The sequence below is a fragment of the Dromaius novaehollandiae genome, chromosome 4 (assembly GCF_036370855.1).
Source record: "Dromaius novaehollandiae isolate bDroNov1 chromosome 4, bDroNov1.hap1, whole genome shotgun sequence".
NCBI classification, from domain to species: Eukaryota; Metazoa; Chordata; class Aves; order Casuariiformes; family Dromaiidae; genus Dromaius; species Dromaius novaehollandiae.
The window spans coordinates 58,145,927-58,170,459 of NC_088101.1; the positions used below are offsets into that span (position 1 = coordinate 58,145,927).

General features: G+C 44.3%; 1 protein-coding gene across 1 annotated transcript in view; it reads right to left on the reverse strand.

Moving 5' to 3' along the window:
- KIT (KIT proto-oncogene, receptor tyrosine kinase) overlaps nucleotides 1-17,202 on the reverse strand; it is a 57,955-nt gene extending 40,753 nt beyond the window's left edge. The window contains exon 1 of the mRNA XM_064511146.1: nucleotides 17,036-17,202. Within this exon, the coding sequence (XP_064367216.1) occupies nucleotides 17,036-17,102 (67 nt within the window). The 5' untranslated portion in view covers nucleotides 17,103-17,202. The remainder of the gene's footprint in view (nucleotides 1-17,035) is intronic.
- Between the last annotated feature and the right edge of the window lie 7,331 nt (nucleotides 17,203-24,533).

The window sequence follows — 24,533 nt, forward strand, 5'->3', positions numbered from 1 at the left end:
TCAACACGGAGAAACCTCAGCCATGACGAGCTGGCCGGACAAGCAGAAACGCACTTGCAGCAAACCAAAGCACCAGACACGCAGCCTGCACACGCGAAGGTAAGGGAGACTCTCCCTCGGCAGCTCACTATGGCCTTTGCATCACGCACATGCATCAGTGGGGACACGCTCCTAACAACGCAAGTCGCAAGTTAATTTAAAGGGCCCAAGAGCTACATGGAGAACAAACTCGTTTCCTTGCCCCTGCGGAAACACTGAGCTAGCCCGGCTTGCTAAACTGCTCCCTCCACTCCTCTCCCAAGTATCTATACAGTGGATTAACCACACACAACATAACGTATGCTCCAAACCACTCAAACAAAACCTGTCTTCAACACACTTGGCAGCCAGGAGCTGGGCTGCTTCTCCTTCCCACTTACCACCCTGCCCTAGGGCACCAGGTCCCAGGAGGTCAAATCTGAGGTTTTGACAACAAGCTCCACCAAGCAAAGGGGCAGGTCGGAGGCAAGTGGTACATTTGGCGGCCGGGCCGGCAACGCCCTCCTCATCAAACCCAGCCACACACTTGCTGTGGTGACCGTCTTTGCCCAGCAAGACCGAGACAAACAAGGGGCCTCGCGCTCCCCCACACTCTGCCTCTTGGTCACATCCCTCTTCTTTATCGCCCTTCATCCCTTCCTCCCGCTGGCACGCTTGGGCAACGGACACAAGAGCCAGGAACCCAAATCTACAGCCCTGGCTGCACAAACCTCTCCAAACCACAGCAGCATGGCTTTCTCCTCAGGTCTAACAGCACAACCTGTGTTTCTGAAATGCAGAAAGCAATGCCTCAAAGTCCCCACAGACAGGGAATAAAGGGGATCATGGCCAACCCTGCCCAACACGGCCACAACACAAGTCTCAGGGGACAACCTGCTCCCCCACACCACTTGCCCAACACAAGCTTCCTGAACCCACTGCCCTCCCCTGCAAACCCCGTAACGGCCACAGACGCCACCTAACACTCCCCTGGTTTGGAAACAGAGCTGCCTTTGACTAAGGGAAGAACCCAAAAGTCCCCACAGGACACCCTCAGCTCCAGCCTCCCCAGGAACACCAGGGCTGGGGCAGGACACAACAGCAACCATCTGTTTACAGCACCTGCCATCACCTGCCTTTGCTCAAGAGCCATGCCCGCCTACCCGACGGTGAGAATCGGGTGTTACCTGGCCTCACGTTCAGGAAAATATGTTCCGAAATCTTCTGCACTCCGTTCTGCTTTGCCAAGCACTGGTAGCACCCCTTGAACGACCTCTGTACGTTCTTTATAATGATGCCTTTCTGGGGATTGGGAATGAACGTCATGTTCTTGGGGAGAGGTTTGCCATCACATTTTCTCAGTGTGAAATTTGCCACATCTGGATCTGTTAATGGGCACACCAGCAGGATGTCACTGTCTTCTTTTCCATAGATTAAAATCATAGCAAATATGCAAAATGTAATGTAGTTCTGTCTGACACACACATTACTGTACACACAAATGCTGGAGATATGCAGCAGGAAGAAACTCTCTCCATTCCAAAGAGCAGTTCCTTGTTCCTACAAGTAACCCTCATCTCATGCCACTCTAACATACAGTTGGGCTTGATGTATAATGTCCATATGTGTGTAGGGAAAATACTTCACAAAAAAATGATACTGCTTGCATTGAAAAACACATACAGGGGTTCCTTTCAGAGGCTGAATTTCCCCACCCACGGGGATAATAACAGACATTCAAGCAAAACAACTGGATAATTAGTTGGGACAAGATTAAATTCCAGACTTAATTCACTTATCTCACAGCTTTAGTTGTTCTTAAGGTATATAGTGGATTAAGGCCAGGTCAGGTAACTGCTCCTCTTCCTGACAAATCCAACAGCAACAGAGTAGGAAGCATGGATGGTCAGGCCTGCAGAGCCTAATTACTTTGGTTTTGGTCTGGATTTTGGAGGGAGTCCCCATTTTCACATCATCTTGCTCTGATTAAAATATATTTATCAGTGTTCAAACAAAGAGGCAGTCATTTTTCCAGCACTACCAGAAATTTTCCATGAGGTCCACTAATCCGCTATACAAACTCACATGACTGCACCTATAAGCAAGCATCCTAGAAATAATAATTGCCAGATTAAGGCTGTCCAATTCTGAGTTTTGCATAATATTTCATGGGCAATCTTTTGCATTATTGATTATTAAATATTTGCCATTATTGTCTTATTTTATTAGCATATCATTACCCAGAGGGCAATCTAGAATCCCACAAAAGATTAAGAAAAACATAATTTCATATTTTTATGACGTTTTTGATTTTTACCTACTCTTTTCCCTAGCACTGCATCACAGCCATTCAGGTCAGCAGCTCAAGTTTTGTAGCTTTTTAAAGCAGACTCCAAGCTCTCTGCACAAGAATTTACAAATTACCTTGTGCAAAGGATGCCCACAACCTAAAGTTTGTCTGATACCTTAAAACAATGCATCTCCAAGGGAAAGGAATATGGCAGTGAAAGAATAACAGGTGGTAAAAGTAAGAACTATCAGATGTGTTTAGTATTTTGCACTTAAATATCTCCTGTCTTTTAAAAAGGAGAATTAAAATAGTAAATGGTACTTAGAAAGATGGGAATGACATTGTATACGTATTTGGGAGAATAATTAAGTAACGAAAATCTGAGTTTGTTACCAACAGTTTGTAATCCAGTCTGCTAATCCCCAGCAGCATGTGTCCATCTGCTATGTCTTGATCTTTCTCAGACTGCTAACACATCACGTCAGAGACGGCTCCATTTGTACAGCACCTGAGGCGCAGTGGGGTTTCTCCAGGTCCGCTATTGGTCTTGCACTCTCCCGTAACAAAATTATAAATGCAAAAATCATAACTATAATAGTAAAGCTAATAACTCGGGAATCAGGTCTGCTGGCAGGGGATGGTAAGAGATCTCCAAGTGGGGAATCTCATGGGATACGGAGTTAGCGGTCTCCTCCCAGGGCTGCATATTCACCTCTGGCACGGCCATAACTTCACTACTGTCACCAGCGGGATTGTACGCTATCTCAGCAACAGGATGGAGGAATCCACAGCTCTTCCTCAACTGAAGATCTCTCCAGGGGTGGGTTTGCATCCCTACTCTGTATCCTGACACACACTGAGCATGCCTCTCCCCTCGACCTCCTTACACCCTGGAAAAGGAGGTGGACCACAACCTCATTATTTAGCCGAGTGCCCCAACCTCAGGGAAGCCCACCAGATCACAGGACAGGACAGGAAAAGAAGGAACCAAGCCGTGGCCTCCATGGCTCCTGCTGGCTAACTGGGGGAGCTGATCCCACAGCAAGCCACTGTGAGCTGCAAGTCCCATCACAAGACATCAGACCCTCCCCAGATGTCACATAGCCAGAATACCACACTGGGGTTCTGGATTGCCCTCTGGGGTTGCCCTCAAGGGCAAACAGCAGGTAATCGTATGCTAATAAAATAAGACAATAATGGCAAATATTTAATAATCAATAATGCAAAAAATTGCCCATAAAATACTATGCAAAACTCAGAATTGGACAATCCAAGCTCCATTTTGGATGTTCTAAGTTTGTGTCCCAGAGCTGAAAATAGTCACTTCCACTACCCTACTTTCTTTTTGTAATGTACTGAATTTTAGTTAAACGCTACATTACTGGGATCACTTGTGAATGAAGCTGTGTAACTGACAAAAGCAGCAGAATGTATGAATATGCTGCAAGCAGCTTCCTAAACCCTAAAAACAGAGGGGGAGGGAGGAAAGAGGGGGAGTACAGCAGTGGTGCCTTCTGCAGCAGAAGGAACATCTGGAAAACTGGGCTGAAGGAATTAGAAAATGAAGCAGCTCTCGATAATACTGATAGGAAATGCAGGTCAGATTGCAGGGATATGATTAAGGACAGCAGAATGTTCCTGTAACAATAAGGGGATGTGCAAACAAACAAGCTTTGGCTAAAGAGCACACCATCCTGGGGAAAAAAACCATCTTCTGTGGAATCCTAGTCCGCCTCAGCCACAACACTGCCGAAGCAGTCAGGTGCAAATCCACATTATGCTCATAAGCAACTAGAGTTTGTCTCCAGCTGCCACGCATAAGATGAAGAGTCAAGCGCTGTGGCTTTTATTCCCCGTCCTGCCACAGATTTCCTGCACAACCTCAGGCCAACGGCTTAGTACCTCTGTGGCTGTTTCCTTTTTCAACTCTTGGCTAAACATTAAAAGGAACAAGAAGCTGGTGATAACACAACAGATTGCTTTCAGAGCTGACTTAAAGCTATGCTTTATCCAGCCCCCTTCCACGTTAAACCTATCCCAAACACCTACCAAGAAAGGAGCACAATTCAGCTTCACAGTACAGCTACCGTGTGGAAAAACCTCCTTGTTAAGACCCCTATTTCTTTCCCTACCAGCATGCTCTCTTTTTGCTTGAAGGGCCCCGCATACAGGTCTGGACGTCCTGCCCTTCCACCGACGCACCAGACCGGCGTGGCACAGACCGTGGGACGTTGCGGGGCTGCGTGGTGGCCGCGTGCCCACCTGCTGCCTGCCCCCATGCAGTGCGGTGGCGAGGGCTTCCCACCTCCCACACCCGACCCCCATCGAAAACTCCCGGACACCAAGGAAACCAGAAGCAGCTACGTCACCAGCACTGCCAGCATACTAAAAGCAGATGCTTCCCTCATCTCAAGGCCTTCAAGGGCCACCCTAAAAAGCAGCTCCACCTCCAGTGCAAAATCAAAAGACAAACCTGGACAGAGGTATGAAGATTACTGCACCTGGGCTCCCAATGCCCCTTTCTCTGCCAAGCCCAGGGGACCAGCAGTGATCTGCCAGCAGGTTCACTGCTACCCAACAAGAGTAATTCCCTTCTCCCAGCACAACGTGCTGCTGGGCTGCCCTTGAAGAGCACAGCATTCGCCTGCGAGCCTCTTCCTCCTGTTGTTCTCCATGACCTTGATAGTGATCAACAGCCCCCATGGAAACGATACTAATCCTATACAGCGAAAACAATTCCCTGACCATCGTTTCCAAATTATCAGTCCTGGATTTATGAGCACTGAACCAGTTGATGTTTTTCCATGATGAGGCCACTTAGGAGCTAAACTTACAGGTCAAAATATCTGTGACTTTCGTGTTAAGGTTGTGGTGACTGGATGCAACCAGAGAGACTGCTTGGGTTTCAGTCCCTATTCATTCTGGGCACTGACTTCATTTCAAGGGATATCACACAGACCTTACTCACCACATTTTTCAGTTTCTCATCTATAACAACATAAGAGAGCAGAAACAAGAGATATGCTTTATCAGTTAAAGTAGTGGTACTGCTGTAGACGCAGTGGATTAGGGATATCAGCAAGGCATGGCTTGCAGGGAGGTAATATCCTCTTTTAGCATACCCAGTACTGCTGAAAAAATTGAACATGTTTTCAGACACACGAGTCTCCTGCAGGTTTGAAAAAAGAGCAGAAGCAAAAGCTGCTTCTTTTACACAAATGCAGAAGTTGTAGCCAAAAGCTTGCCTGTTTTTCTTTGCAGTATTAGTTGCTCTAATTGAAGAATATTACCTTCCCTTACAAACTCTGTCTCTTGTTACAGGCACTATGCACTTGATACGTGTTACGACTAAAGCTGAATTTAGGACTTTTTCAATTAGATTTTCTTTGTCCTCCCATTTTATGCCCCAAGGAAAAAAATAAAGTGTAAACCTCACATTTTAGCCACACTGACGCAATTTTAATTCGCTTTGATGTACATAATCTCCCAGATTTTTCAAAGGAGAGATGCTATCATAATGCTTACTTGCTTTGTTCCACTTCGCTGAACAGACACTCTCCCTTATGCTAGATGAAAAGTTTAGCAATGGCAAATGTCAATTTTAAATAATCTGATCTGAAAGCTACATCATGTAGCACTTCAGCTATGCTGAGGGGAAAAATAAGGCTAGCAGTATAGCCGCTTACTTTGCAAAAGAAACCATCCTTGCCAACACCCACACTAGTGTCTTCCTCAAAAACACAGACGCACTTTAGCAGAAGACTAAAGACAGGATTATCATCCACAAGCATCACAGATGCTCAGCATATATGAACACCATACCTCCATGTTGACAGAAATGCTGACCTGCCCCTCTGCCCCAACTTCCTTTCGGAGACTGCAAAATAACTTAACAGTCACCAAGCGCGTACTGTAGGAGCCGAACTGATTAGGCTTCCCTGCAGAACTAAGTGTTTTGTTTTCTAACTCATCTAACAGACTCGGTGCCATCTGCTGACCAACCGCCTCTCTTAAATAATGTGTGTATTTCAAGGAGGAATGCAGTACTCCCAAGCTCCTGTACTAATACTTGCGCCGAAGTTTTGAATTCTCAAAGGCTCTAAGTTCCTAAGCAGAAAACAACGGGATGACGTCTACCAAGCCGCGATGCTGGCAATCACTGCCTCCTGACACAACTCCCCCTCTCGAACCTGGTTCGGAAGGCAAGCACAACCGGGGCAGCAGCAGGCACAAGCTCAGCAGCCCAGTGCCCAAAGGCAGCAGCCAAATCTACCTCCTCTGTACACAGCGTAAAGGAGAACCAGGTGTCTCCCAACACAGAGAGCAAGTGTGGAGCCAGCCTGCTCCCACCCATAGCACTCAAGAGAGGAAGTGAAGGCGCCTGCAACAAAGGGTTTCTTTGTCTCCCGTGGAGGCCTGAACATGGGGAACCACAGAGACAGCTGGAGCTGCACTGCGGCTGTGGGACACCCCTGTTGCGCCATGCCGCTGGTGGTGATGTTCCACGAGAAGGCTTCAACTCCACAGTTACGGAGTGCTCTTACACAGACCTGCCTCACTAAGCAGCTCATGCCCCGGGAGGGCACGCCACAAGACAAGTAATAAGCACTTGATATTTGCCCTTTCCAGAGAAAACAGGGAACAACATGCATTCTTGCTGGGAGCTACAGCAAGAAGTCCAAAGGACAAAATGGCTCAGACAACTAACACTGCTGAGGAGACACCTGAAGAGGGGTTATGCACCCTTCCAAATGAGATGTGGTGAAGCAGAAACAGTCAGCATCCGAGCCAGGTGGCAACGCAGGACTGGGCAAATCCAGGCAGTTCACTAGTGCCCAGCAGATCCCACGCTCTAAGAGAAACATTCACGGGATTTTTCAGGGAGGACAACAAGCATGAGCACCCTAGATGATCCCCTATTGGTGGGTGGGAGCCAGCAGGTCTTGCTGTAGCAATTTGCTAATAATACTCGGCTGATTTCACAAGCGGGCATAACAGACAAGATTCTGCATAGGGCCTGTAAAACAAATATGTCAGAGCTGGCTTTACGTGCAAAACTCAGGTAGACGTCCTTTACTCAGGGGAAAACGCTGGAGGAAGGAGCTGTAACTTCCAGAGAGAGAGAAGACCTAAAAGCCTTTTCCCCAAGCTGCTGTGTTTCTCCTTGCTGGAGCAAGGAAACTCAAGCCATGCGAACAGTCTGTCTACCAAGAACCTTGTCCTTTCTGACTGACATGACTTACTCTGCTACAAAGGCATTTTCTCAAAAGCAAGCATGTAGCTAAATACCATTCTGGTTTAGAACACATACTAAACAATCCTAACAGGATTAAAACCCATGCTGTTTTCCTTGGTTGGATATGATACCTTTCTGTATCTTCTTTTTCTGGGAAGTCATGGTTTGGGTTTTTTTCTTTTTTGAAAGAGCATTATATACACTATGAAGCACTACAAGCAGCAACATATTCCAGATGCACAGTTCATTATATTGCAGCATGTTGATACATTATGGTTCCTTCCACCAAAACTTACCACCACAGAAGGAATTTACAAGCAATGTGTTAACGAACAAAACAAGACCCAAAGCATGACTGATCTAAAAGTTTTTGGGTTTTTTTTACTCAAATATGGTCTGAGCTTAAAACAATAACTGCTAATTCTTATTCAAAGAAAAACATACAGTATGGAAAAATATGTATGCATATACATGCCTATATGTAGTATTTGCACAAGAGTAACTGCTGCTACAATACTCGCCAGCTTTGAGATTTTGTAAGTCTTTTAGACTGATCCTTACTCCTGCAGAATTATTTTCTTTTTCCTTCAAATTTCCCAAATTGCTTATTAACCTGTTGTCCCCACAACTAGTTTTTGCAGCTGTTGCAGACATACATAAACAAAATATAAAGCAAATATAGAGAACAAATTAAAGGGATGAAAAAGTGTGCTAATGCACAGTATATTCAAATTCAGCTGTCATTCATCTTGTCTACTGCTTTAATGGCTCTTCCTTCTCACTTCTCTTTGGCGACATTTACATTAAAAAGTGCAGTATCTTTTCACTTCCATTTTAAAAGGATGTTGGTTGTAATGATTAACAGGGGCTTGAAAGTATTTTTTCTGAAATTCAGTAAAAAGGTAGTTTTAATGAAGATAAATGAGAAAACTGGAGAAAAGTGAATTGTTTTGCCATCTGAACTAATGTCTATTTGAAAACGGCTCAACTGAGGAAGGAGATGTAAGATTTTTGGCAATGCAAATTATAATTATTTCAAATCTTGGCAGCAATTTTATCAAATAGTAGCAATTTCATTAAAAGGTGCACTAGTAATCATCTACATAAGGCCTCCAGGGGGGAAAATATACCAATAATTGCATAATTATGTTATCATTGCTCTTTGATGGACCACATTAAATACCACAAAGAGGAGCAGTGCTTTTTACTTTATCTAGATATTTAGTTCAGTACTTTTTCCTAGAAGATTACAGCAATAAATAAGACTTTCAGATTAAGATAATAAACACATTCACCAAATCTTGGAAGAAGGTACAGTTATCTTTTATATACATATTACTTTGTATTCTTTCTCCCTCACTGAAAGGACTGACAGATTCATGAGAATTTGGTAATAAGGTTCTAGTAATAAGGTAGCTAAGGCATTTACATAGCTCTATTACTGAAATAAAAGTCATTGCAATCACATGTAATGCATCCACATGGCAGTAAGTTTTTGAGTATTTCCATATTTGCCCATATAAATTTATATTATCCATTCAGTCAATTTTAGTTAGCCTGCAGTAAGTTAGATTTGCATTCTCAAAATACTGCACAAGGTTTGCTGCTAATTAGAATGTTGTTACAAAATTCTTGTAAAAGCATTAAGTCTTATAGAGAGTAACAAATCTAATAAATGTGTTTTTAATGGAGACCTATTTTCTGAAACTACGCACAAGAGATATTTCTGCAATACTGTGACTAGGAAAGATTCATATGCAGGTTCTTCAGACTCCCAGGGTGAACAAAGCTAGTCCTCTGCAGTCATGCCAAAACCCAGCGAGATCGGTGAAAACCTCTGTCTTGGATGCACCTCGAAGACAAAAGTTTTGCATGTGTTTCTGACAATCTGTTTTTCTGTATGCATCTTAAAAGGAGATACATAACTTGCCATTTAACTTCTCTCCAGTGTCAGCAGAAGTCCCAACGAGCCATTTATGTATTTTGCTTGCAAACTGTACCTTATTTCCTAGTTTTTACCACAGCCCTATCATGAATTGCACATACCCGGCACATACACAGGTAGCAGCTTACCAAAAAAGTTATTCTTACTACCCCAGGAAAGATTCACGGATAGATGAGAGAGGGCATCCTGTTGTGGGCACAGGCTGAATACTGCCTAAGCAGGGAGGTCCACTGCAGCATCTTGTATGATGGTATCTAGCTTACGGGAGGAGACCAGAAATACAGAGCTTACTTCTGCTCCTTCAGTTTGACCTCTTTTACCGCGCTGCATACGCCAAATCCTACATAGGTATGATGGTGTTAGCATTATTGCAAAGTCAGCAATTTTATGTATAATAGCTGGAAGTCAGATGTGCTATGGAATAGGAAACTTCAACAGCTTGTGTTACAATGAACCACTTCAGGGAGGAAGCTTTTATTTCGTCGAAGATAACACATTTTCTTTTCAAAGGTAAAAAGTTATGCTCATCCAGGCATAGAAAGCACTTCCATGCTATATAAAATAGCAAATAGTTCGGCAGCAAAAGTAAAGAATTTGGCAGTCACCAAGCAGAAAAACGGAACATGTCAACAATATGGTGCTAGAGCAAAAGAACATCTACAGTTCTCAGACATGTGAACAGAACCATGGCAGGTAAGTACAGCACATAAAATGCATATTTAATTTAGGATTACATTAAAAGTAAAAATGGAGTATTTTTATAACTTAAGCATATTTTCCTTTTTAAAAATAAAAATATTCAAAATTAAATTTGAAAATACAATAACATAAATTAAAGCTTACAGCTCATGTAATCATTAAAAATGTAAATGCAAAATACCACTCAAGCAGAACATTTGCTGCCAATGCTTTAAAGATAATCAAATAACTAAATTCATGGAAATCAGGAGGTGAGCACTTCTATTCAGGTTGTGCTGCAGCAATAAAGCAGCTTTTGCCATCTGGAGTCTCCTAGCAGGTGCAGAGAAAATACCTTCTTCATTTCAGTTCATTCAGTACAATTCAATTAAATAACTAGTCCATTCAAAGGAGAGATACTGATCAGGAGTTGAAAAACATGAATGTTGCTTTCCTTTTTCATTCTAAGAATAAAAATTTGATAAAAGAGGATGAGATCTATTAGTTCTAAAATTTTTGCAGCATGGTGACTAGATACCACTAGTTTTGACTATAGATAGGCCTTTCAGACATTAATTCTTTATTTCAAGATATTTCTCAATAAGTTTTTTCTTCTGAACTGGCTACCTTCTATGCGGTGCTATTTATCTAACAGAACACTTCAGAATTCCAGGTTCCTTCATTTTAATCAATGCAAATCATAAGTAAAAAATTAATTATCCAATACATAAGAACTGTCAACACTTTCTATTTTCATACTAAAACAAACACATGAAGAATCAGAAGAAGTGTATATATAATAAGCTACATAATTGCTTAAATACATGCACAGTGATTAATCAAACTAAGTATAACACTAAGTGGAAAGGCTATATTTAATTAAAACTCTGTCTCAATGGTAATAAAGGAGGTTAAATCTTTCTTTACTAAATCATTAAGTATAAATGCAAAACAGTTAAAATGAGGCTTACTGTTGGCTGATTTAAACCCTGATTAAAATCGGATTTTAAACGCTTTGAATCAAACTGAGTCACACTACACAGGGAGGCACCTATTTTGTTCGATCTGGCAGCACTAAGCTTCTCATCTGGAGTCAGGTGTCAATTTTGCACATCATATCTGGGGGAGACGCAAACAAGCTGGTGAGGGATGAGAACAACAAGAGAAGGAAGAGTTACAAAAGACGCCCCAGGAGAAAAGACTGACAGCACTGCCTAGCGCATTTTTTGTTCAGCACAAAAAAGAGAAGTCAAAGATGTGGTGTTAGTTTTCAATATGTGAAATGCTGTTATAAAGAGGATGGTGATCACCTATTCACTCTATGCCCCAGAGGAGGGCAAAAAAGAAGGGAATTAAGCAATAGCAAGGGAGATTAGCTTAGCTGTCAGAAGCAACTTCTGAACTTTAATAATTAGTTAAGCACTAAAAAAATGGGTGGCAGAATCTCTATCCTAAGTCTGTTCTAGAACAGCTTAAACAAAAATCAACTTGAGAAAGTCCTTTATGTCTGGCCCCGTTAGGGACCAGGTGACTAGACGACCTTTGCAGGTCTCCCCTAGCCTTACTCTCACAGCTTTGCGGGAGCTTCCTAACGCTTGCCCTGTTTCTCAGAGACCCAGCTGCTGGAACCAGGCAAACCTTGGAGAAAGTCAGATTTCATTCAGCAAAGAAGCATGTTTCCAGTCCTCTGAACTACAGACAAAAGCTTCAATGTGTGATGTGGGCGCACCCATTGACTTCTGAACAAAAAACAGATTAAGAAAGCCAAGTGCAAGTTTTTAATGCTACTGTCCAGCAGGAACCTAGATAATGATTTCTGAATGGTCTATCTGTGTGAATAGTTAAAACATTCCTGACTATTTTAGAGTTAATTCAGGCCTTTTTCCCCCCTCTACAACATCCAAGGACAGGTTCTGAATGACAGGAGGATATCTGTGAGGTTTCTTGCAGAACCACTTAGCAGGATTTCTTTTTCCAATGTGGCTTTTGCACAAAGCTGTTCTTTAAAAGTGTACTCCCTGGCAGGAAGAGCATGGTCACCTAGCACGAGTAGAACTGGGGGGAAGAAAAGGAAAAGTAGGACTAACCTGGCATTTGTCAGGCTTCCAAAAAACTTAATACTGGGGATGCACCTGTCTGACTTTCTAACTTCCTTTCCACCGTTCTATAAAAACAAACAAGATGTCTCTCTTCTTAGCTTAAATCAGCCTATGTAGCCTCGTTATCACTCAGCTCTACAACTGTCGGTGCCTAGTTGACTACTGAATTCTTCTCAGTATCAGATACTTAATAGTTACATTACATGATTATGAACTCAGCTCCCCGATGATATTTAAAATCATAGATATTTAATGCTGCCAAACCCCAACCACAGAACCATACAGCTGATCACGTTACTAAATGATGCTTCATTTTAGTTAAAATCTCCAGGACTGATTATGCAGAGAGCAACACAGAGTTGTACAGCATGTTAGCAGTAATGGAAACTTTTCTATCATTTACATGCCTGTTCATTGTAAAAGGTAACATGACCAAGAGCCATACATGCTGTACGAAAATTTCTGCTGTGACATTAAAAAGACCATTAAAAATCCATTTAAAGGTGTATCTGAAAACCTATGTTTCTAGAATAAACCAATACAATCCTCAAGAGCAAATCCACTAAGAGATTAACATTTACTGTGCTTTCTAATTGGTATAACCTACAAAATGAGAGCTGCGTTCTCTCTTCAAACAGAGATGTTTACATTCCTCTTACGCTTTTATCACTAACTGCAGCAATCTTGGCCAGTGGACAAACATACTTCAGTTGCCATTATGTTTGGCAACAAGCCAATGAAACTACCCATATGTGTAAAATTACGTTCATTTATGACTGTTTGCAGGTTTCATTGAAGGCCATGCACCTTTCAGAAAATCCCTTCTAGTTTCCTAAAAATCATTTAAAAAGCAAAGTGCAATACTTCTACAGTAAAGTAATATAGAAGAGTAATAATTCACAAAATTCTCTTTATATCAAGTCCTAGTAATTTGTATGTGCATTCTCTTCAATTTTTCTTTAATAAATGTCCAAAACATACAGCACACCGAAATTTGGGTCACCACTTTCTAATATGCTTGGCCTTTAGCATTAGATCTCCCTTTTTATGTAAGGTTACAATGAACACCTAAAGTCCCAATAAGACTGAAGAGACTCAGCCAGGGCACCTGCGTTTCTGATGGAGAGAAGCAAAAGCAGCTTATTTCTTGTGCAGAGGAAGATTCAGAAGGACATTCACAAATTACAAAAAAGCAAATGTTTTCACTTAAAGTGAGAAGGCACTTACAGTAAATGTAATGCATTAGGATATTAGACCTCATTTCCTCCAGCCATTCTTTAAACATCTGAAAGAGACTTAAGGAAATGAGTCAAAATCCTGGAAGATGTTTGTACTACATTAAAAGAAAAAGAAAACAACATCTGTACAATAATGTGTGTGTAACACACACAGAGCAAGACAATGTGCAACGGTTGATCTCTGTAATGGCATTTATCTTCAGGGACAGAGAGGAAAAAAGACAGCTGAAAAGTAGCTTAACCTTGAGCAATTACTGTCTCTCTTTTACAAGACCAGTATCAGACTGGATTGGCTGTCATGTACTGCACATAAACATATATGTTGTTAAAACTCTCTGATGCTGTGTTGTTCTTGCTTTGTCCACAATATGTTATTCCTTACCTTCCAACTCCTCCAGTGTTTACTGTAAGTTCAGGCTAGAAAGAAACTTGCCTTCAAAATACAAACACATAATATTTGGTATTTAGTTTGACAATTACAGATTTGCCTTAAATTCTTTTGAATAGCTTTCACTAACAAAGAATTATTGGTAACAATACAGCAGCATGAAATGCAAAAAAACTAGAGGTGTCATTAGAGTCTCTAACAACAGATCAGAGAGAGAAAAGGACAAGTTGTGCAACGAGAAACACCGACTCGGATGTGACACCTAAGATCTGCCCGAGCCTTTGCCACTGGCTCGCACTGACATGTGGTTAAGATATATCCGTGCTGATTGCACCTGAGTACTGCGGCGTGTCCCTGTGCGAGGTGATTCAAGATCCTTCACTCAATCTCTGCACCTGCAAAGAAGTGGTGTTGTTTCACCAACCACCAACAGCTCTCCGAGAGCGCTGAAGTGAAATGAGAAGCCCATGGCGAGCCAGCGCGACCAAACGCTATAACAGCTGGGCTGATCTGTCAGTGAGAGGCTCTCTGTTGGAGCGCATGGAAATGCCTCCCATCTCCACGAAGAGTACTTGAGCTGGATGCAAATGTGAATCGCACTCCTTGCCAAATTTATCACATTCTTTATTATAAAGTCTGAAGAAAATCACTTACGCGCTCGCTCAGAAAAGCTCCCCAGTTGTAACGGAAGGAAGAGAGTCAAGTATTGAACAATCTTTGACATTTCCATTCTGCTCCTGGCAGTGGCCTTGGGCCGCATTTATGCGCAGGAGAATCCACACGGCTGCAGGGGAGGGAGGGAGGAAAAGAGGCAGGAGACGACAGGGACAGGCAGACCAAGGAGGCCCAACACGACAAACGGGGGGGGGGGGGGGGGGGGGCAGGATATTCACATGGTTGGAGGGGTCAAGACAGCAGCTCAGCAACAGCAATCAGAATCGTTATCAAGTTCAATCTTCCTCCTTCAATCTTCCTCCCTCCCGGCTGGCAGGTACTGGGAAGCATGAAAACAGACATGCTGCCCCTGGGCAGAGGGAGAGCCTCCCACTACTCTGCAGCTCGCGGAGAAGCCAAGCAGCCCTGGCTGCAGGGTGAAAACACTGCAGAGACCCTGACAGAGCACTGGGGCAGGGGACAGGGTGAGCCTCAGGGGAGCACAGGGAAAAAGCAGGGAGAAAAAGCTTATTCCAGAGTATGCCATCAAAGGAGCACTTGGCAACCCCAAAACAGAAGGAGAAGTGCAAGCATGTGCTCGGATGCAAGAAAAAGCGGGAAGGGGCTGGGGACAGACAAGAATGGGTTGCTCTCCAACAAGTTACATTAAGCTCTGTTTTCTACACCCTCCTTCCCTATTTGCAACCAAAGGGAAAAGCCCTTGACTAAAGGCCAAAAAAGATAGTTAATATAAACTTGTATATGAATAAACAAGATACAGGACAGGTCTGAATGGGGCCGCAAGGAGATCACCCAGTCCAAGCGTCTGCACTGCAGCAATCCCAAAAGTGACACGGGGTCAAACTGGCTCCAGAACAGCCCAGCCCAGCAAAGCGGGCTCTGCCCGACCGGCTGCTTCCGACGTGCCCTGCACCCCTGTCAGGACGCCAGGCACCTCCCAACACTCCCTCCAGCACAAAGCGAGCCCTGAGTATGCCTACACCTGCGTGACACACAGACGACACACGGACGGACTCGCAGACACTCGCCTTTTGCAAAAGTCATTTATGACTACGACTACACTATGAATTTTTGTCAGCACAAGTTTGTCTAATGTGCCATTGAGGGGAAACACCTCCCACAAGCAAGTTTTCAAACCTGGATTCAGCTGAAGGATTGAAGGGTTCCCACCTCCCCATACCTCCTTGCTCCCTGCACTAATCCAGAGCGTGCATCTGGCGGCCTCCATGAGATGCTGGCAGTCTGACCTGTTCCCCAGGCTTTTCTCAGCGACAGTCCAACTGGAAGATGAACCTTGAAATGCTGGGCAAGAAGTGTATGAAGTAAAGACATTTTGTGGATATCAATCACTTTATATACTTTTTAGGAAATTTCAGGGAATAACACAATGTCAGGAGAATTTTGTATGTCTGTGACTACTGCACTGGCATTTGGATACTCTGGGGATATTCTGGTATGTGTGAATATATCCACACGTGTGGATATTCTGAACAGGAAAGCCCAAATTTATCACACTCTAGTTGGGCTTATCAAAACAAAAGGGAGCAAAACAAAAATGTTACCAAAACAAAAATATTAACAAAAGTGTTAATTAATCAGCTACCACCCTCTCTCACATGCCAAAGTAAAGTGCTTACAACAAAGAATCATAAATCGTCACTACTGTTAGGGTTTTTTTTTTTCTTTTATTTGCTTCCAGACCCGGAAAACTACGGCCAGACTTGCACAGCGCTCCGCTGCCTCCTCACACATGCAGCACTCTCCAAGCCTCCTCTCTGTTGCTGGCAGCAGCCACAACACCGAGCAAGTGCACTGCTTCCCTTAATGCTTAGCTTTCTCTCAGACAAAAGTAGTTAAGACATCCTTTCAAGTTACCCACTCGCAAATTTTGGTGCACTGGTCCAAACTGCCCCGTGTGCATTCCCGCCAACACTAGCGGCGATCTCCCTATGGCACCCGCAGCCCCCAAGTGCTTCCCAACCCCCCAAGCAGCGCGAGGACGACCCCGAAAGCCGGGCTCGAAGTCACCCGGCGCCGTACCCAAAGCCGCCCGCCCTGCGCCAGGCAAGCGCAGGGGCCGCGCAGCGCCCGCTCCGCGCCCGGGCCGGTCCCACCCCTCGCGGGGCGCCGGGCACCCGCCGGCGGTGCCTCCCTGCCTGTTTAACGCGCACCAAACCGCGGGGACCTGCGGTTCAGAGTTTATTGCCAAAACAGCCCGGCCCAGGCAGCCGGGGGGGGGGGGGGGGGCTCTCCGGACAGCCGCCGCCTGCACACAAAGGAGTTTTCCCGGCGGCGCGTCCCGCGGAGGCGGAGCGGGGCCACGCCGGGCACCCGCCGCGCAGGCCGCCCGCGGCCGCTCAGCGCAGCCCCGCGCAGCCCGGCGGGGCCGCCCGCAGCCCGCCGCGGCTCCGCCCGCGCTCGCCGCCGAAGTTTCCCCGCGCGGCTCCGCGCCCGCCCGCGGCTCGCACCTGCGGGGAAGAGGCTCAGCAGCAGCACGGCGTGCGCCAGCTCCCAGGCGAGGTACGCGCTCTCCATGCCGCCCCCCCGAGCGCAGCGCAGCGCAGCGCGGCCCGGCTGCCGCTCGCACCGCCCGGCGCGCAGAGATGCCCGAGCCCCCGCGGGAGGGCTGCGGAGTACAGGCGGCCCCGCCGCGCCGGCCCCGCCTCCGCCGCCCGCCCCGCGCCCCGCCGCGCTGCGCTGCGCTGCGCGGCCCCCCGCGGCGCCCCCGCGCCCCGCCCCGCGCCGGCGCTGGCGCAGGTGAGCGGCTCCCCCGCCCCCCTTTTGCCGGGGGGGGTGCCTTTGCCTCCCTCCAAAAATTAAGGAAAAAGCACACCCGGCGCGCACACCGCGAAAAAACTGAACACCCCAGTGCGCGGAATCCGCTCCGCGCGGCGGGACGCCGGGTCGGGGCGGCGCGGGGGCGGACGGCGGGGCTCGGCGCGGGGGGACGCGCCGGCGAGGACAGGTACGGCCAAGGCAGCGCGCCTCGCTCGCGGGCGCCTCGCCGGCTTCGGCCTCTGCGCGCCGCGGAGGTGGCGCTGCCGCCGCGGCCCGCGCAGCCGAGCCTCGACCCGCGCCGTGGGCAGGCAGCGCGTTTCAGCGGCCGGGGCAGGCAGCGGGCGGATGCCCTGTGGCACGAAGGGCTGGAAGAACCGGCTGCTGTGGTACGGGAAGCAGAACGCTGACAGGGAGCTTAAACATGGAAAAGGCTCTCACAAAGAGGCTTGTGAGCGATTGTTTTTCATGTCCCCCATGGGCAAGATAAAAAGTAATCCATTTAGCAAAAAAAAAAAAAAAAGATAAAAAAGCTTAGATGTTCGGAAAGCACTTGCAAAGAGCAAGGACAATTTAGTCTGCAAATGCGTCGTGGAGAGCAGGTTGTGAATCCCGCAGAGGGAGGTTTTTCAGCACCGATGAGACACACCGTTCCCAAGGAGGGTCTGGGAGCACTTGCTTGTGGATCTGCAGAGGGAGCGTGGAGGCGCCCGTTGGGCGGAAGTAATACAACCTGCAGAAATAATTCTGAGTGCAGAAGTGGCTGTCTTTAACACTCTTCTGTCAGTCAGCGTCACACACTGCTGAAGGGAGAGAAGGGTGTGTATAACCTGCGACCCGGGATGTCCGAGGCAAAGGAGTCCTACCTGCCTTCCCCTGTTGCGCTCTGACCAGGGAGCCGCACGCAGCACTCCCTTTAGCAGGCGGGTGGGGAAAGGACACACAGACTGTCAGAAAACCCCAAACAACGCTTTTTAATGTTCGTAAGGATGTAGAGGACTCATGGCAAAACTCTTACCGGTGAAAAAGCAGCCAGGATAAATGTAGACTTTTTGAAGCACATCAGTACAGATCAGAAAAGTTACTGAAGGCAAATTACTCATTTTTTTCTTCATCTTTCTTTGCTTTTTCAGTACTGTCAGGTTTTTTTCCTGAGGTTAATAGCACTGTCCCATATGGTCCAGTATTAGATGAAAGTCTTGTCTTACATGTTTAAAATGGCTCTCTCCATTTCTTTACTCTCTTTCATCTCTGACAGCTAGTCTCTTTTGATGGGTGAATCCTTCCTTTGCCTGCAAAGCAGAATACATTTTTGTTAGCACTCCAACAATTTCAAAATCAAACATCATTTTCAAATCATATTTCTCACTGGGTGTGAGCCTCATCAAATTAATTCTGGGTAGAGAAAAAAAACAGCTAAAATACTTAAAATTTTTGTGTCGCCCAGATTTTCCAAGTGTCTTTGCGTTTCTTTTTTTTCAGGAAGAAGAAAGGAGGGGGTTGGCAATTCTTTTTTTTTTGAGGGCTTGGAGCATTTACATTTTACGTTCTTAAAGATGCAAAGGAGTGCACAGTATGCTGCAGGAGGTTTCCACTGCAACATTATCAAGGAACATGTGATGTTGTTACTATGACAGGTTTCTCCCTGTTCTTTTTGATTAGTGTTGTTTCAGTTAGTGGCCTGGCTCTGTGCTCTGCACAGCCCTGATCACATGAAGCCTAACTCCGCATGGCCATGCATCTTGGGCCTTCTTTTGCCCAGCCTTAGCTGAATGTTAAACATCTCAAACTGAGAATGGCAAGAATGGTCTCCATGTACTTTGCATGGCTACAAATAGCGGCAGTAAGTGGGAGGTACAGGTCAATTGGGTATAACCTTGCCACTTCATTTATTTTTAATAATCATAATGACAAAGGTAGTTGTCCTTTCTCCTTTGTCAAACATATTGCATTGAAAACTGCATGTAAGGCAGAGTTGTTTTGTCCGTATTCTGTTTGCAATATAAAAGGAAAAAAAAGTATTTCTTAATTAGTGAAGGACTTCCTTGGGTCTTTTTCACCCTCTTCCAGAATATGTAAGCTTAAGCAAGAACAGGTCTATTTTGCATTTGCAGGCAGCCAAGGTTGCCCCTCACATGTTCCTGTGTTCAGTTACTGTGGTACCATGGCAATATGTTAGCATAGATAATGCTGTTTCTTCTGATTGTTTGCTTGTGCCAACTTGCAGCAGTTTGACATCTTAGGGAAAAAAAAATCCAGACTTCAGAAACAATGGTTTTGAAGGTAAAAATGATAAGCTTGGAGAAATATATGAAACCCTGTATTTGTAAAACTTTTGAAGTCCTTAAAGTGATTTAACATTTATGGACTGGCTCCTTCAAATAGCCAATTCAAAAGATTGTATTTACTGTCATCAGTGGTCTCATCCACATCCATGGGACTGCTTACTGGAGTAAACATTGTATAAATCAATAATATTGGTAGGATTAAGCTCATGTCATTGAACAACTGGTGAAGTAATGAAGTAATGAAGGACTTGCATTGTTTCTGTATCGGAATGCAAATGTGTCTGGAAATTATCTCACCTACTTTCACGGCATCAAACACTTTATTTGTTAGGGCTATGAAAACCTTTCTATACTACATCTTTACAGTATAAATAATCTGTGGCATCTATTCTATCTATGGCAAGGTATATCTAATGAGGAAAATACTCTTCTGATACAGCCAGTCAATGCCAGCTAGAATCCCTCCGGATGAGCTGTGGGATGATGAATTCTGCTATAAGGCTACACTCTCTTTTTTCTAAATTGCAGACTAATGGATCTTACTCTGGGACATTCCTCTTCCATAGAAAAGGGGAGCCCCAGCAACCCAGACCACTCTGGTATTAACTTGCCTCTGATACCTTGGGGAGATTATGACATTTTGAAACATGTACTGATTTACAAGTGTTGTTGTCATAGCTATCCCATCATTGCCATAAAAGTTTGTTAAACTTTGTAAAAGTGAAAAGTAGTTAAATTTCTGCTTGATGCATTCATCTAAAACAGCACTTCTGAAGTGCAGCTGTAAGGAATGTCATATGACCACCATGCAAAAATATATACTCACCACTCTGCTGTATCTTAGTTTTAATTGACAAAATCGTGACTATGAATTTTCTAAGCCTCTTGTTTATTAACAAAAAAAAAAAAAGGTGAAATCTGCTGTTCCAGACTGTTGGTATGCCAAGTGGGACCATCTGGGACTGTTTTCGGGAAGGCTTTAGGTTTCAGGACATCCCATTGCCTTTAGTTATATCAACTTTGCAGTCTTTGCATCCTCATGCTAGACTATAAGAGGGGTTGGGTGGAGACAATTGGGAGTATTTGGTAGGCATGTATCTTAAGGTTTCATCTGTATATGGGAGGATTTTAAAGTCTTCCATGCAGTTTAACTGAAGAAATTCCCATTACTTTTAACAGGAATGACTCTAAAACTCATGCAGATAAAGTGGACACCTTTATCTCATTCCCCTCTGTAATATGAACCTTCAGACTGAATCTATTCAGTCTTACTAAAGTGAGAAGTATCTCTTATTTCCTTCTAATCCAATTTTGCAAAATACTCACTAAATCCCATTGTGCCTGTGATCTTACTTCGGTATTGCTATCCCAGTTAATTAAGGAGTTTTCCAGCATCAAATGTCAAGAGCCGAGATACAATCATCAGTGAAGCTTGAAATATACACTGCTTTTAAAGACATCTTGTGTTATCACATGCGTAGCACAGCATTGTAAAAACTGTCTTATCGGTATAGGCTTAAGTGGAAAATAAAAACTCTCATCTTCTTGATAGCATTTTTGTTAGTTTATACCGAGCAATCTTACTAAGAGATTTGTCTTTATGAACTGCAAAATGCTCTTCTGCCCTTTATCACTTGCTACTTTACTCGCAGAGGCTGCTGTTGAAGGCTGGAGCTGCGGGACGCAGTCTGCAAAAGTTCTGTAACTCCATGCAGGGACTTAGCTTTAGAGGGTTTTTCAAGTGGGTTTTTTTTTTTTTTTTGGTCTTATTTTATTTTGTTGGTGTGCTTTTTTAAGCAAAAGACCAGATAAATTTAACATACCAAACCAGACTTGGTTTTCTCAAGAGTGTTCTGCCTCTCTTAGCTAGCTACTTTTTGCACTGTTCCCCAGTTTCTTACGAGTGGTAGCTTTGGCTGTCAAACCTGAAGACCTCTTGCCTTGCACTCTCTGTCTGCTCTGAACAGGATATTAATTCCTTGGTTGCTAAAAACATATCCAGGCTCTGCATCTTGTGACAAGAACTAACTTTGCTTTACAGTTCATGAGGAATCCTTCAGTGTTTTCTCATAGTAGTTTGCCATATCTGAAACCTAAATAAATGACTAGAGAAGGTTTTTGTCAGGCGTTTTTTCTTCTGAGGTGATTAGAGCCACGTGAGAACCAGTTGACTCCTTTGGCATTTTTGTAAACTACAGTATTTTCTGTATTGATTAATTTAAGGATCAAATAAGAAGGTAATTCCACCGGCATATAAACTGGAATAAAAGCAAAAGAACCCTCTTGACTGAGGTGATATTCATCAAAAGTGTGATTTGGAGAACAGGGTGTTTGCCTTGCCTGTATTCTCTGACTAGATAAACTGAAAAGCTTGTTTGCTTTATCACCTCTGGTTTCTTACATTGCCTCTCAAAGTATCTTTTTAAATATATTTAAATTTTATCATTATTTAGCTGGGTCATAACTTGTTTTGATGCTTTTTAGCTTTGCTAGGCATCTTCAAAGTTTTCTAGGTCCTATTTGTCTACATCTTTGTGTAGTTTACAGAAGTGTGTCAGTTCCCCTTTATACAGCTCTAATCTTGTTGTTAACCTGGGTTGTACTTTATGGGCTGATTCCTCCCTGACTCCTTCTCGCAGTGCTTCTCTCACATGCCTGGCCCCGAGCACTCGCTCTTTGTCCGGGTGGGATCATATGAGCCTCCGCTCGCTCCGAGTCCCATCTCGGGGCCTGGTCTATCAGTCTCCTTGTATCAGAGCAAGTCAGATCTGTCACAACCCTGCAACCTTATGTGGAACAAGGATAACAGTGTCCAGCCTTAAACCCAACTGTTATTTATTAGAGTCAAAGCATTTCAGAGGAGGCAGTTCTTAAAATAGTAAACAGGCTGTCCATGTGACCCGAAACTATCTTTCATAGAAAGACCGAGACGCCTGGTCTGCTCTTCCTAGCTGCTCCTCCACAAAGCGTGTCTCAGTTTCTGCCTGGGTTTGTTCGGTTCCCAGGATAGTGACAGGCAACTAAACTTCTCAGACACCAAGGTACGTTTTAGTCTTTGGGCTGGTAACTCCCAGCTTTGGTAAAACACGGCTTGAGGTTGGCAGTAGGCAGGTGCAGTATCCACAGAGCTGCCATCACCTCTCATCACCCCTACAACTTTTTGAATAAGCCCTACTAAATTAAAACATTACAGGGCAATACTGTACCTGTCGGTGCCCTTCTGTGTGTGCCTTTAACAAGGCAGTGCTGCACTGTTCTTTGAGGACTACATAGCAGGTGCGGACATTTGTACATATTTATTACAAGCTGTCCTCACAGTTCTCGGTAACCAAAAGCCTCCAAGAGATTATTTTCCTGTCAATCTTATTCCCTTTTCATACAGCTATCTTGTACTGCCAGAGGCCTTTGGGGCTTTTTTTCAGCTATGTGTGTCTCCTAATACAGTGTGCATTATAATCCGCAAGCCCGTATTGCTGGGATGCAGCAAGCCTTCTCGGTGGAAAAACGCACATACCACCGGCAGAGTAAGTGGTAGTCACAGCTGCCTCCCCGTTTGGAAAGTGAGGCGTTTATCATCCGATCCTCTAATCTTTTCACCTGTAGAAGTAATTTTCAGCCTTTCTGATATGTGCATCCATAAGAGTTTTCGAACTGAGATGCAGTCACCTTCAGAAATTTCCATATGCAGTCTGTTATTTAGCGCAAGTGAGCTTTTGCAGACACTTTCAACCACCTCTCCAATGGACATAGTCTGTCCCGGCATCCTAGGAAGGCCTGGAATTATACCCTGATGAATTTGCATTTTGATGACTTAGTTTGTCCTAGCTGGATAAGCAGAAAGAAAAATTCAGTTCATGAAGATGCTGAGGAATAAGAGTAGTATTTGTCACTATGACACAGGTGTTGTAAAGCCTGCTGATATTAATGAAATCATCTAGTTTTAGAAGGATTGCAAATTTGGAATTTAAGAGGTAATATTCTGTAAAATAGGATGGCCACTTCTCCTTTTGTTCTCTTCCTGTTCTCAGTTTAAGCAGATTTAGTGGAGCCACATAAATTTAGTATGCTCACATTCAGTCAAATGAGTTTTAAGATACGTTTTCTGTGACCGTTTTCCTATTTTATCTCAGTTTTTTTAGAGAGTTGATATTGAAATGATGCATCAACCAGGTGTGCAATGTTTATCCAGAAGTTTCTGCATTTTTTCTGTACATATCTGATACAAAATATGAACAACTGCATTAATGTAAAAAATACATTCTGAAGACAATATCTGGGTTTCTTTTGATATGTTAGTTAGTTCCCTCCTCTGCATTGTTCATGTTCCTGAGCTCGGGACGCTGCTGACAAACCCATGATCCCAGTTGCCTACCCGACATTAGGCCAGGCGCTGGCTTGCGTATAACTTCCCGAGCTCAAAGGACTCTGCCATTAGGACGTGATCCCCAGCTGCTGTACTAAGTTGTGTTTTGAAAGTTCACCAGGTCTTTGCACTTACAGTGTAAAAGTTTGGACTTCAATCCAACTTGTCTTAAACTTTACAGATATTTATATGGGAGAGCCTCCCTTCTCTGCCACAGGATCCAAAGCATTTTATAGACCAAATACGGAGTTCTCCACCACTGATACACGGCTGCCTTGGGAGAGGAAGCTGTTAGCACTTAGCACTGCAAAGAACCAGTTTGGGATGGGAAATCCTCCAACTAAAATTGAGACTTGTGATTCTTTGGGGTTCACATGGAAATACGGAGCATCCCTTTGCTATCTTCTGCTTGTTGGAAATAACGCAAATATAAAAGTCAGTTTTCAGCTTAAGAGCCTGCTAACCCTGTAGGCATACGGCCTTTCATGCTGAGGGGTTGTGCATCCACTGGGCGCAGAATTTCAGAGTTCACAGCAAGGT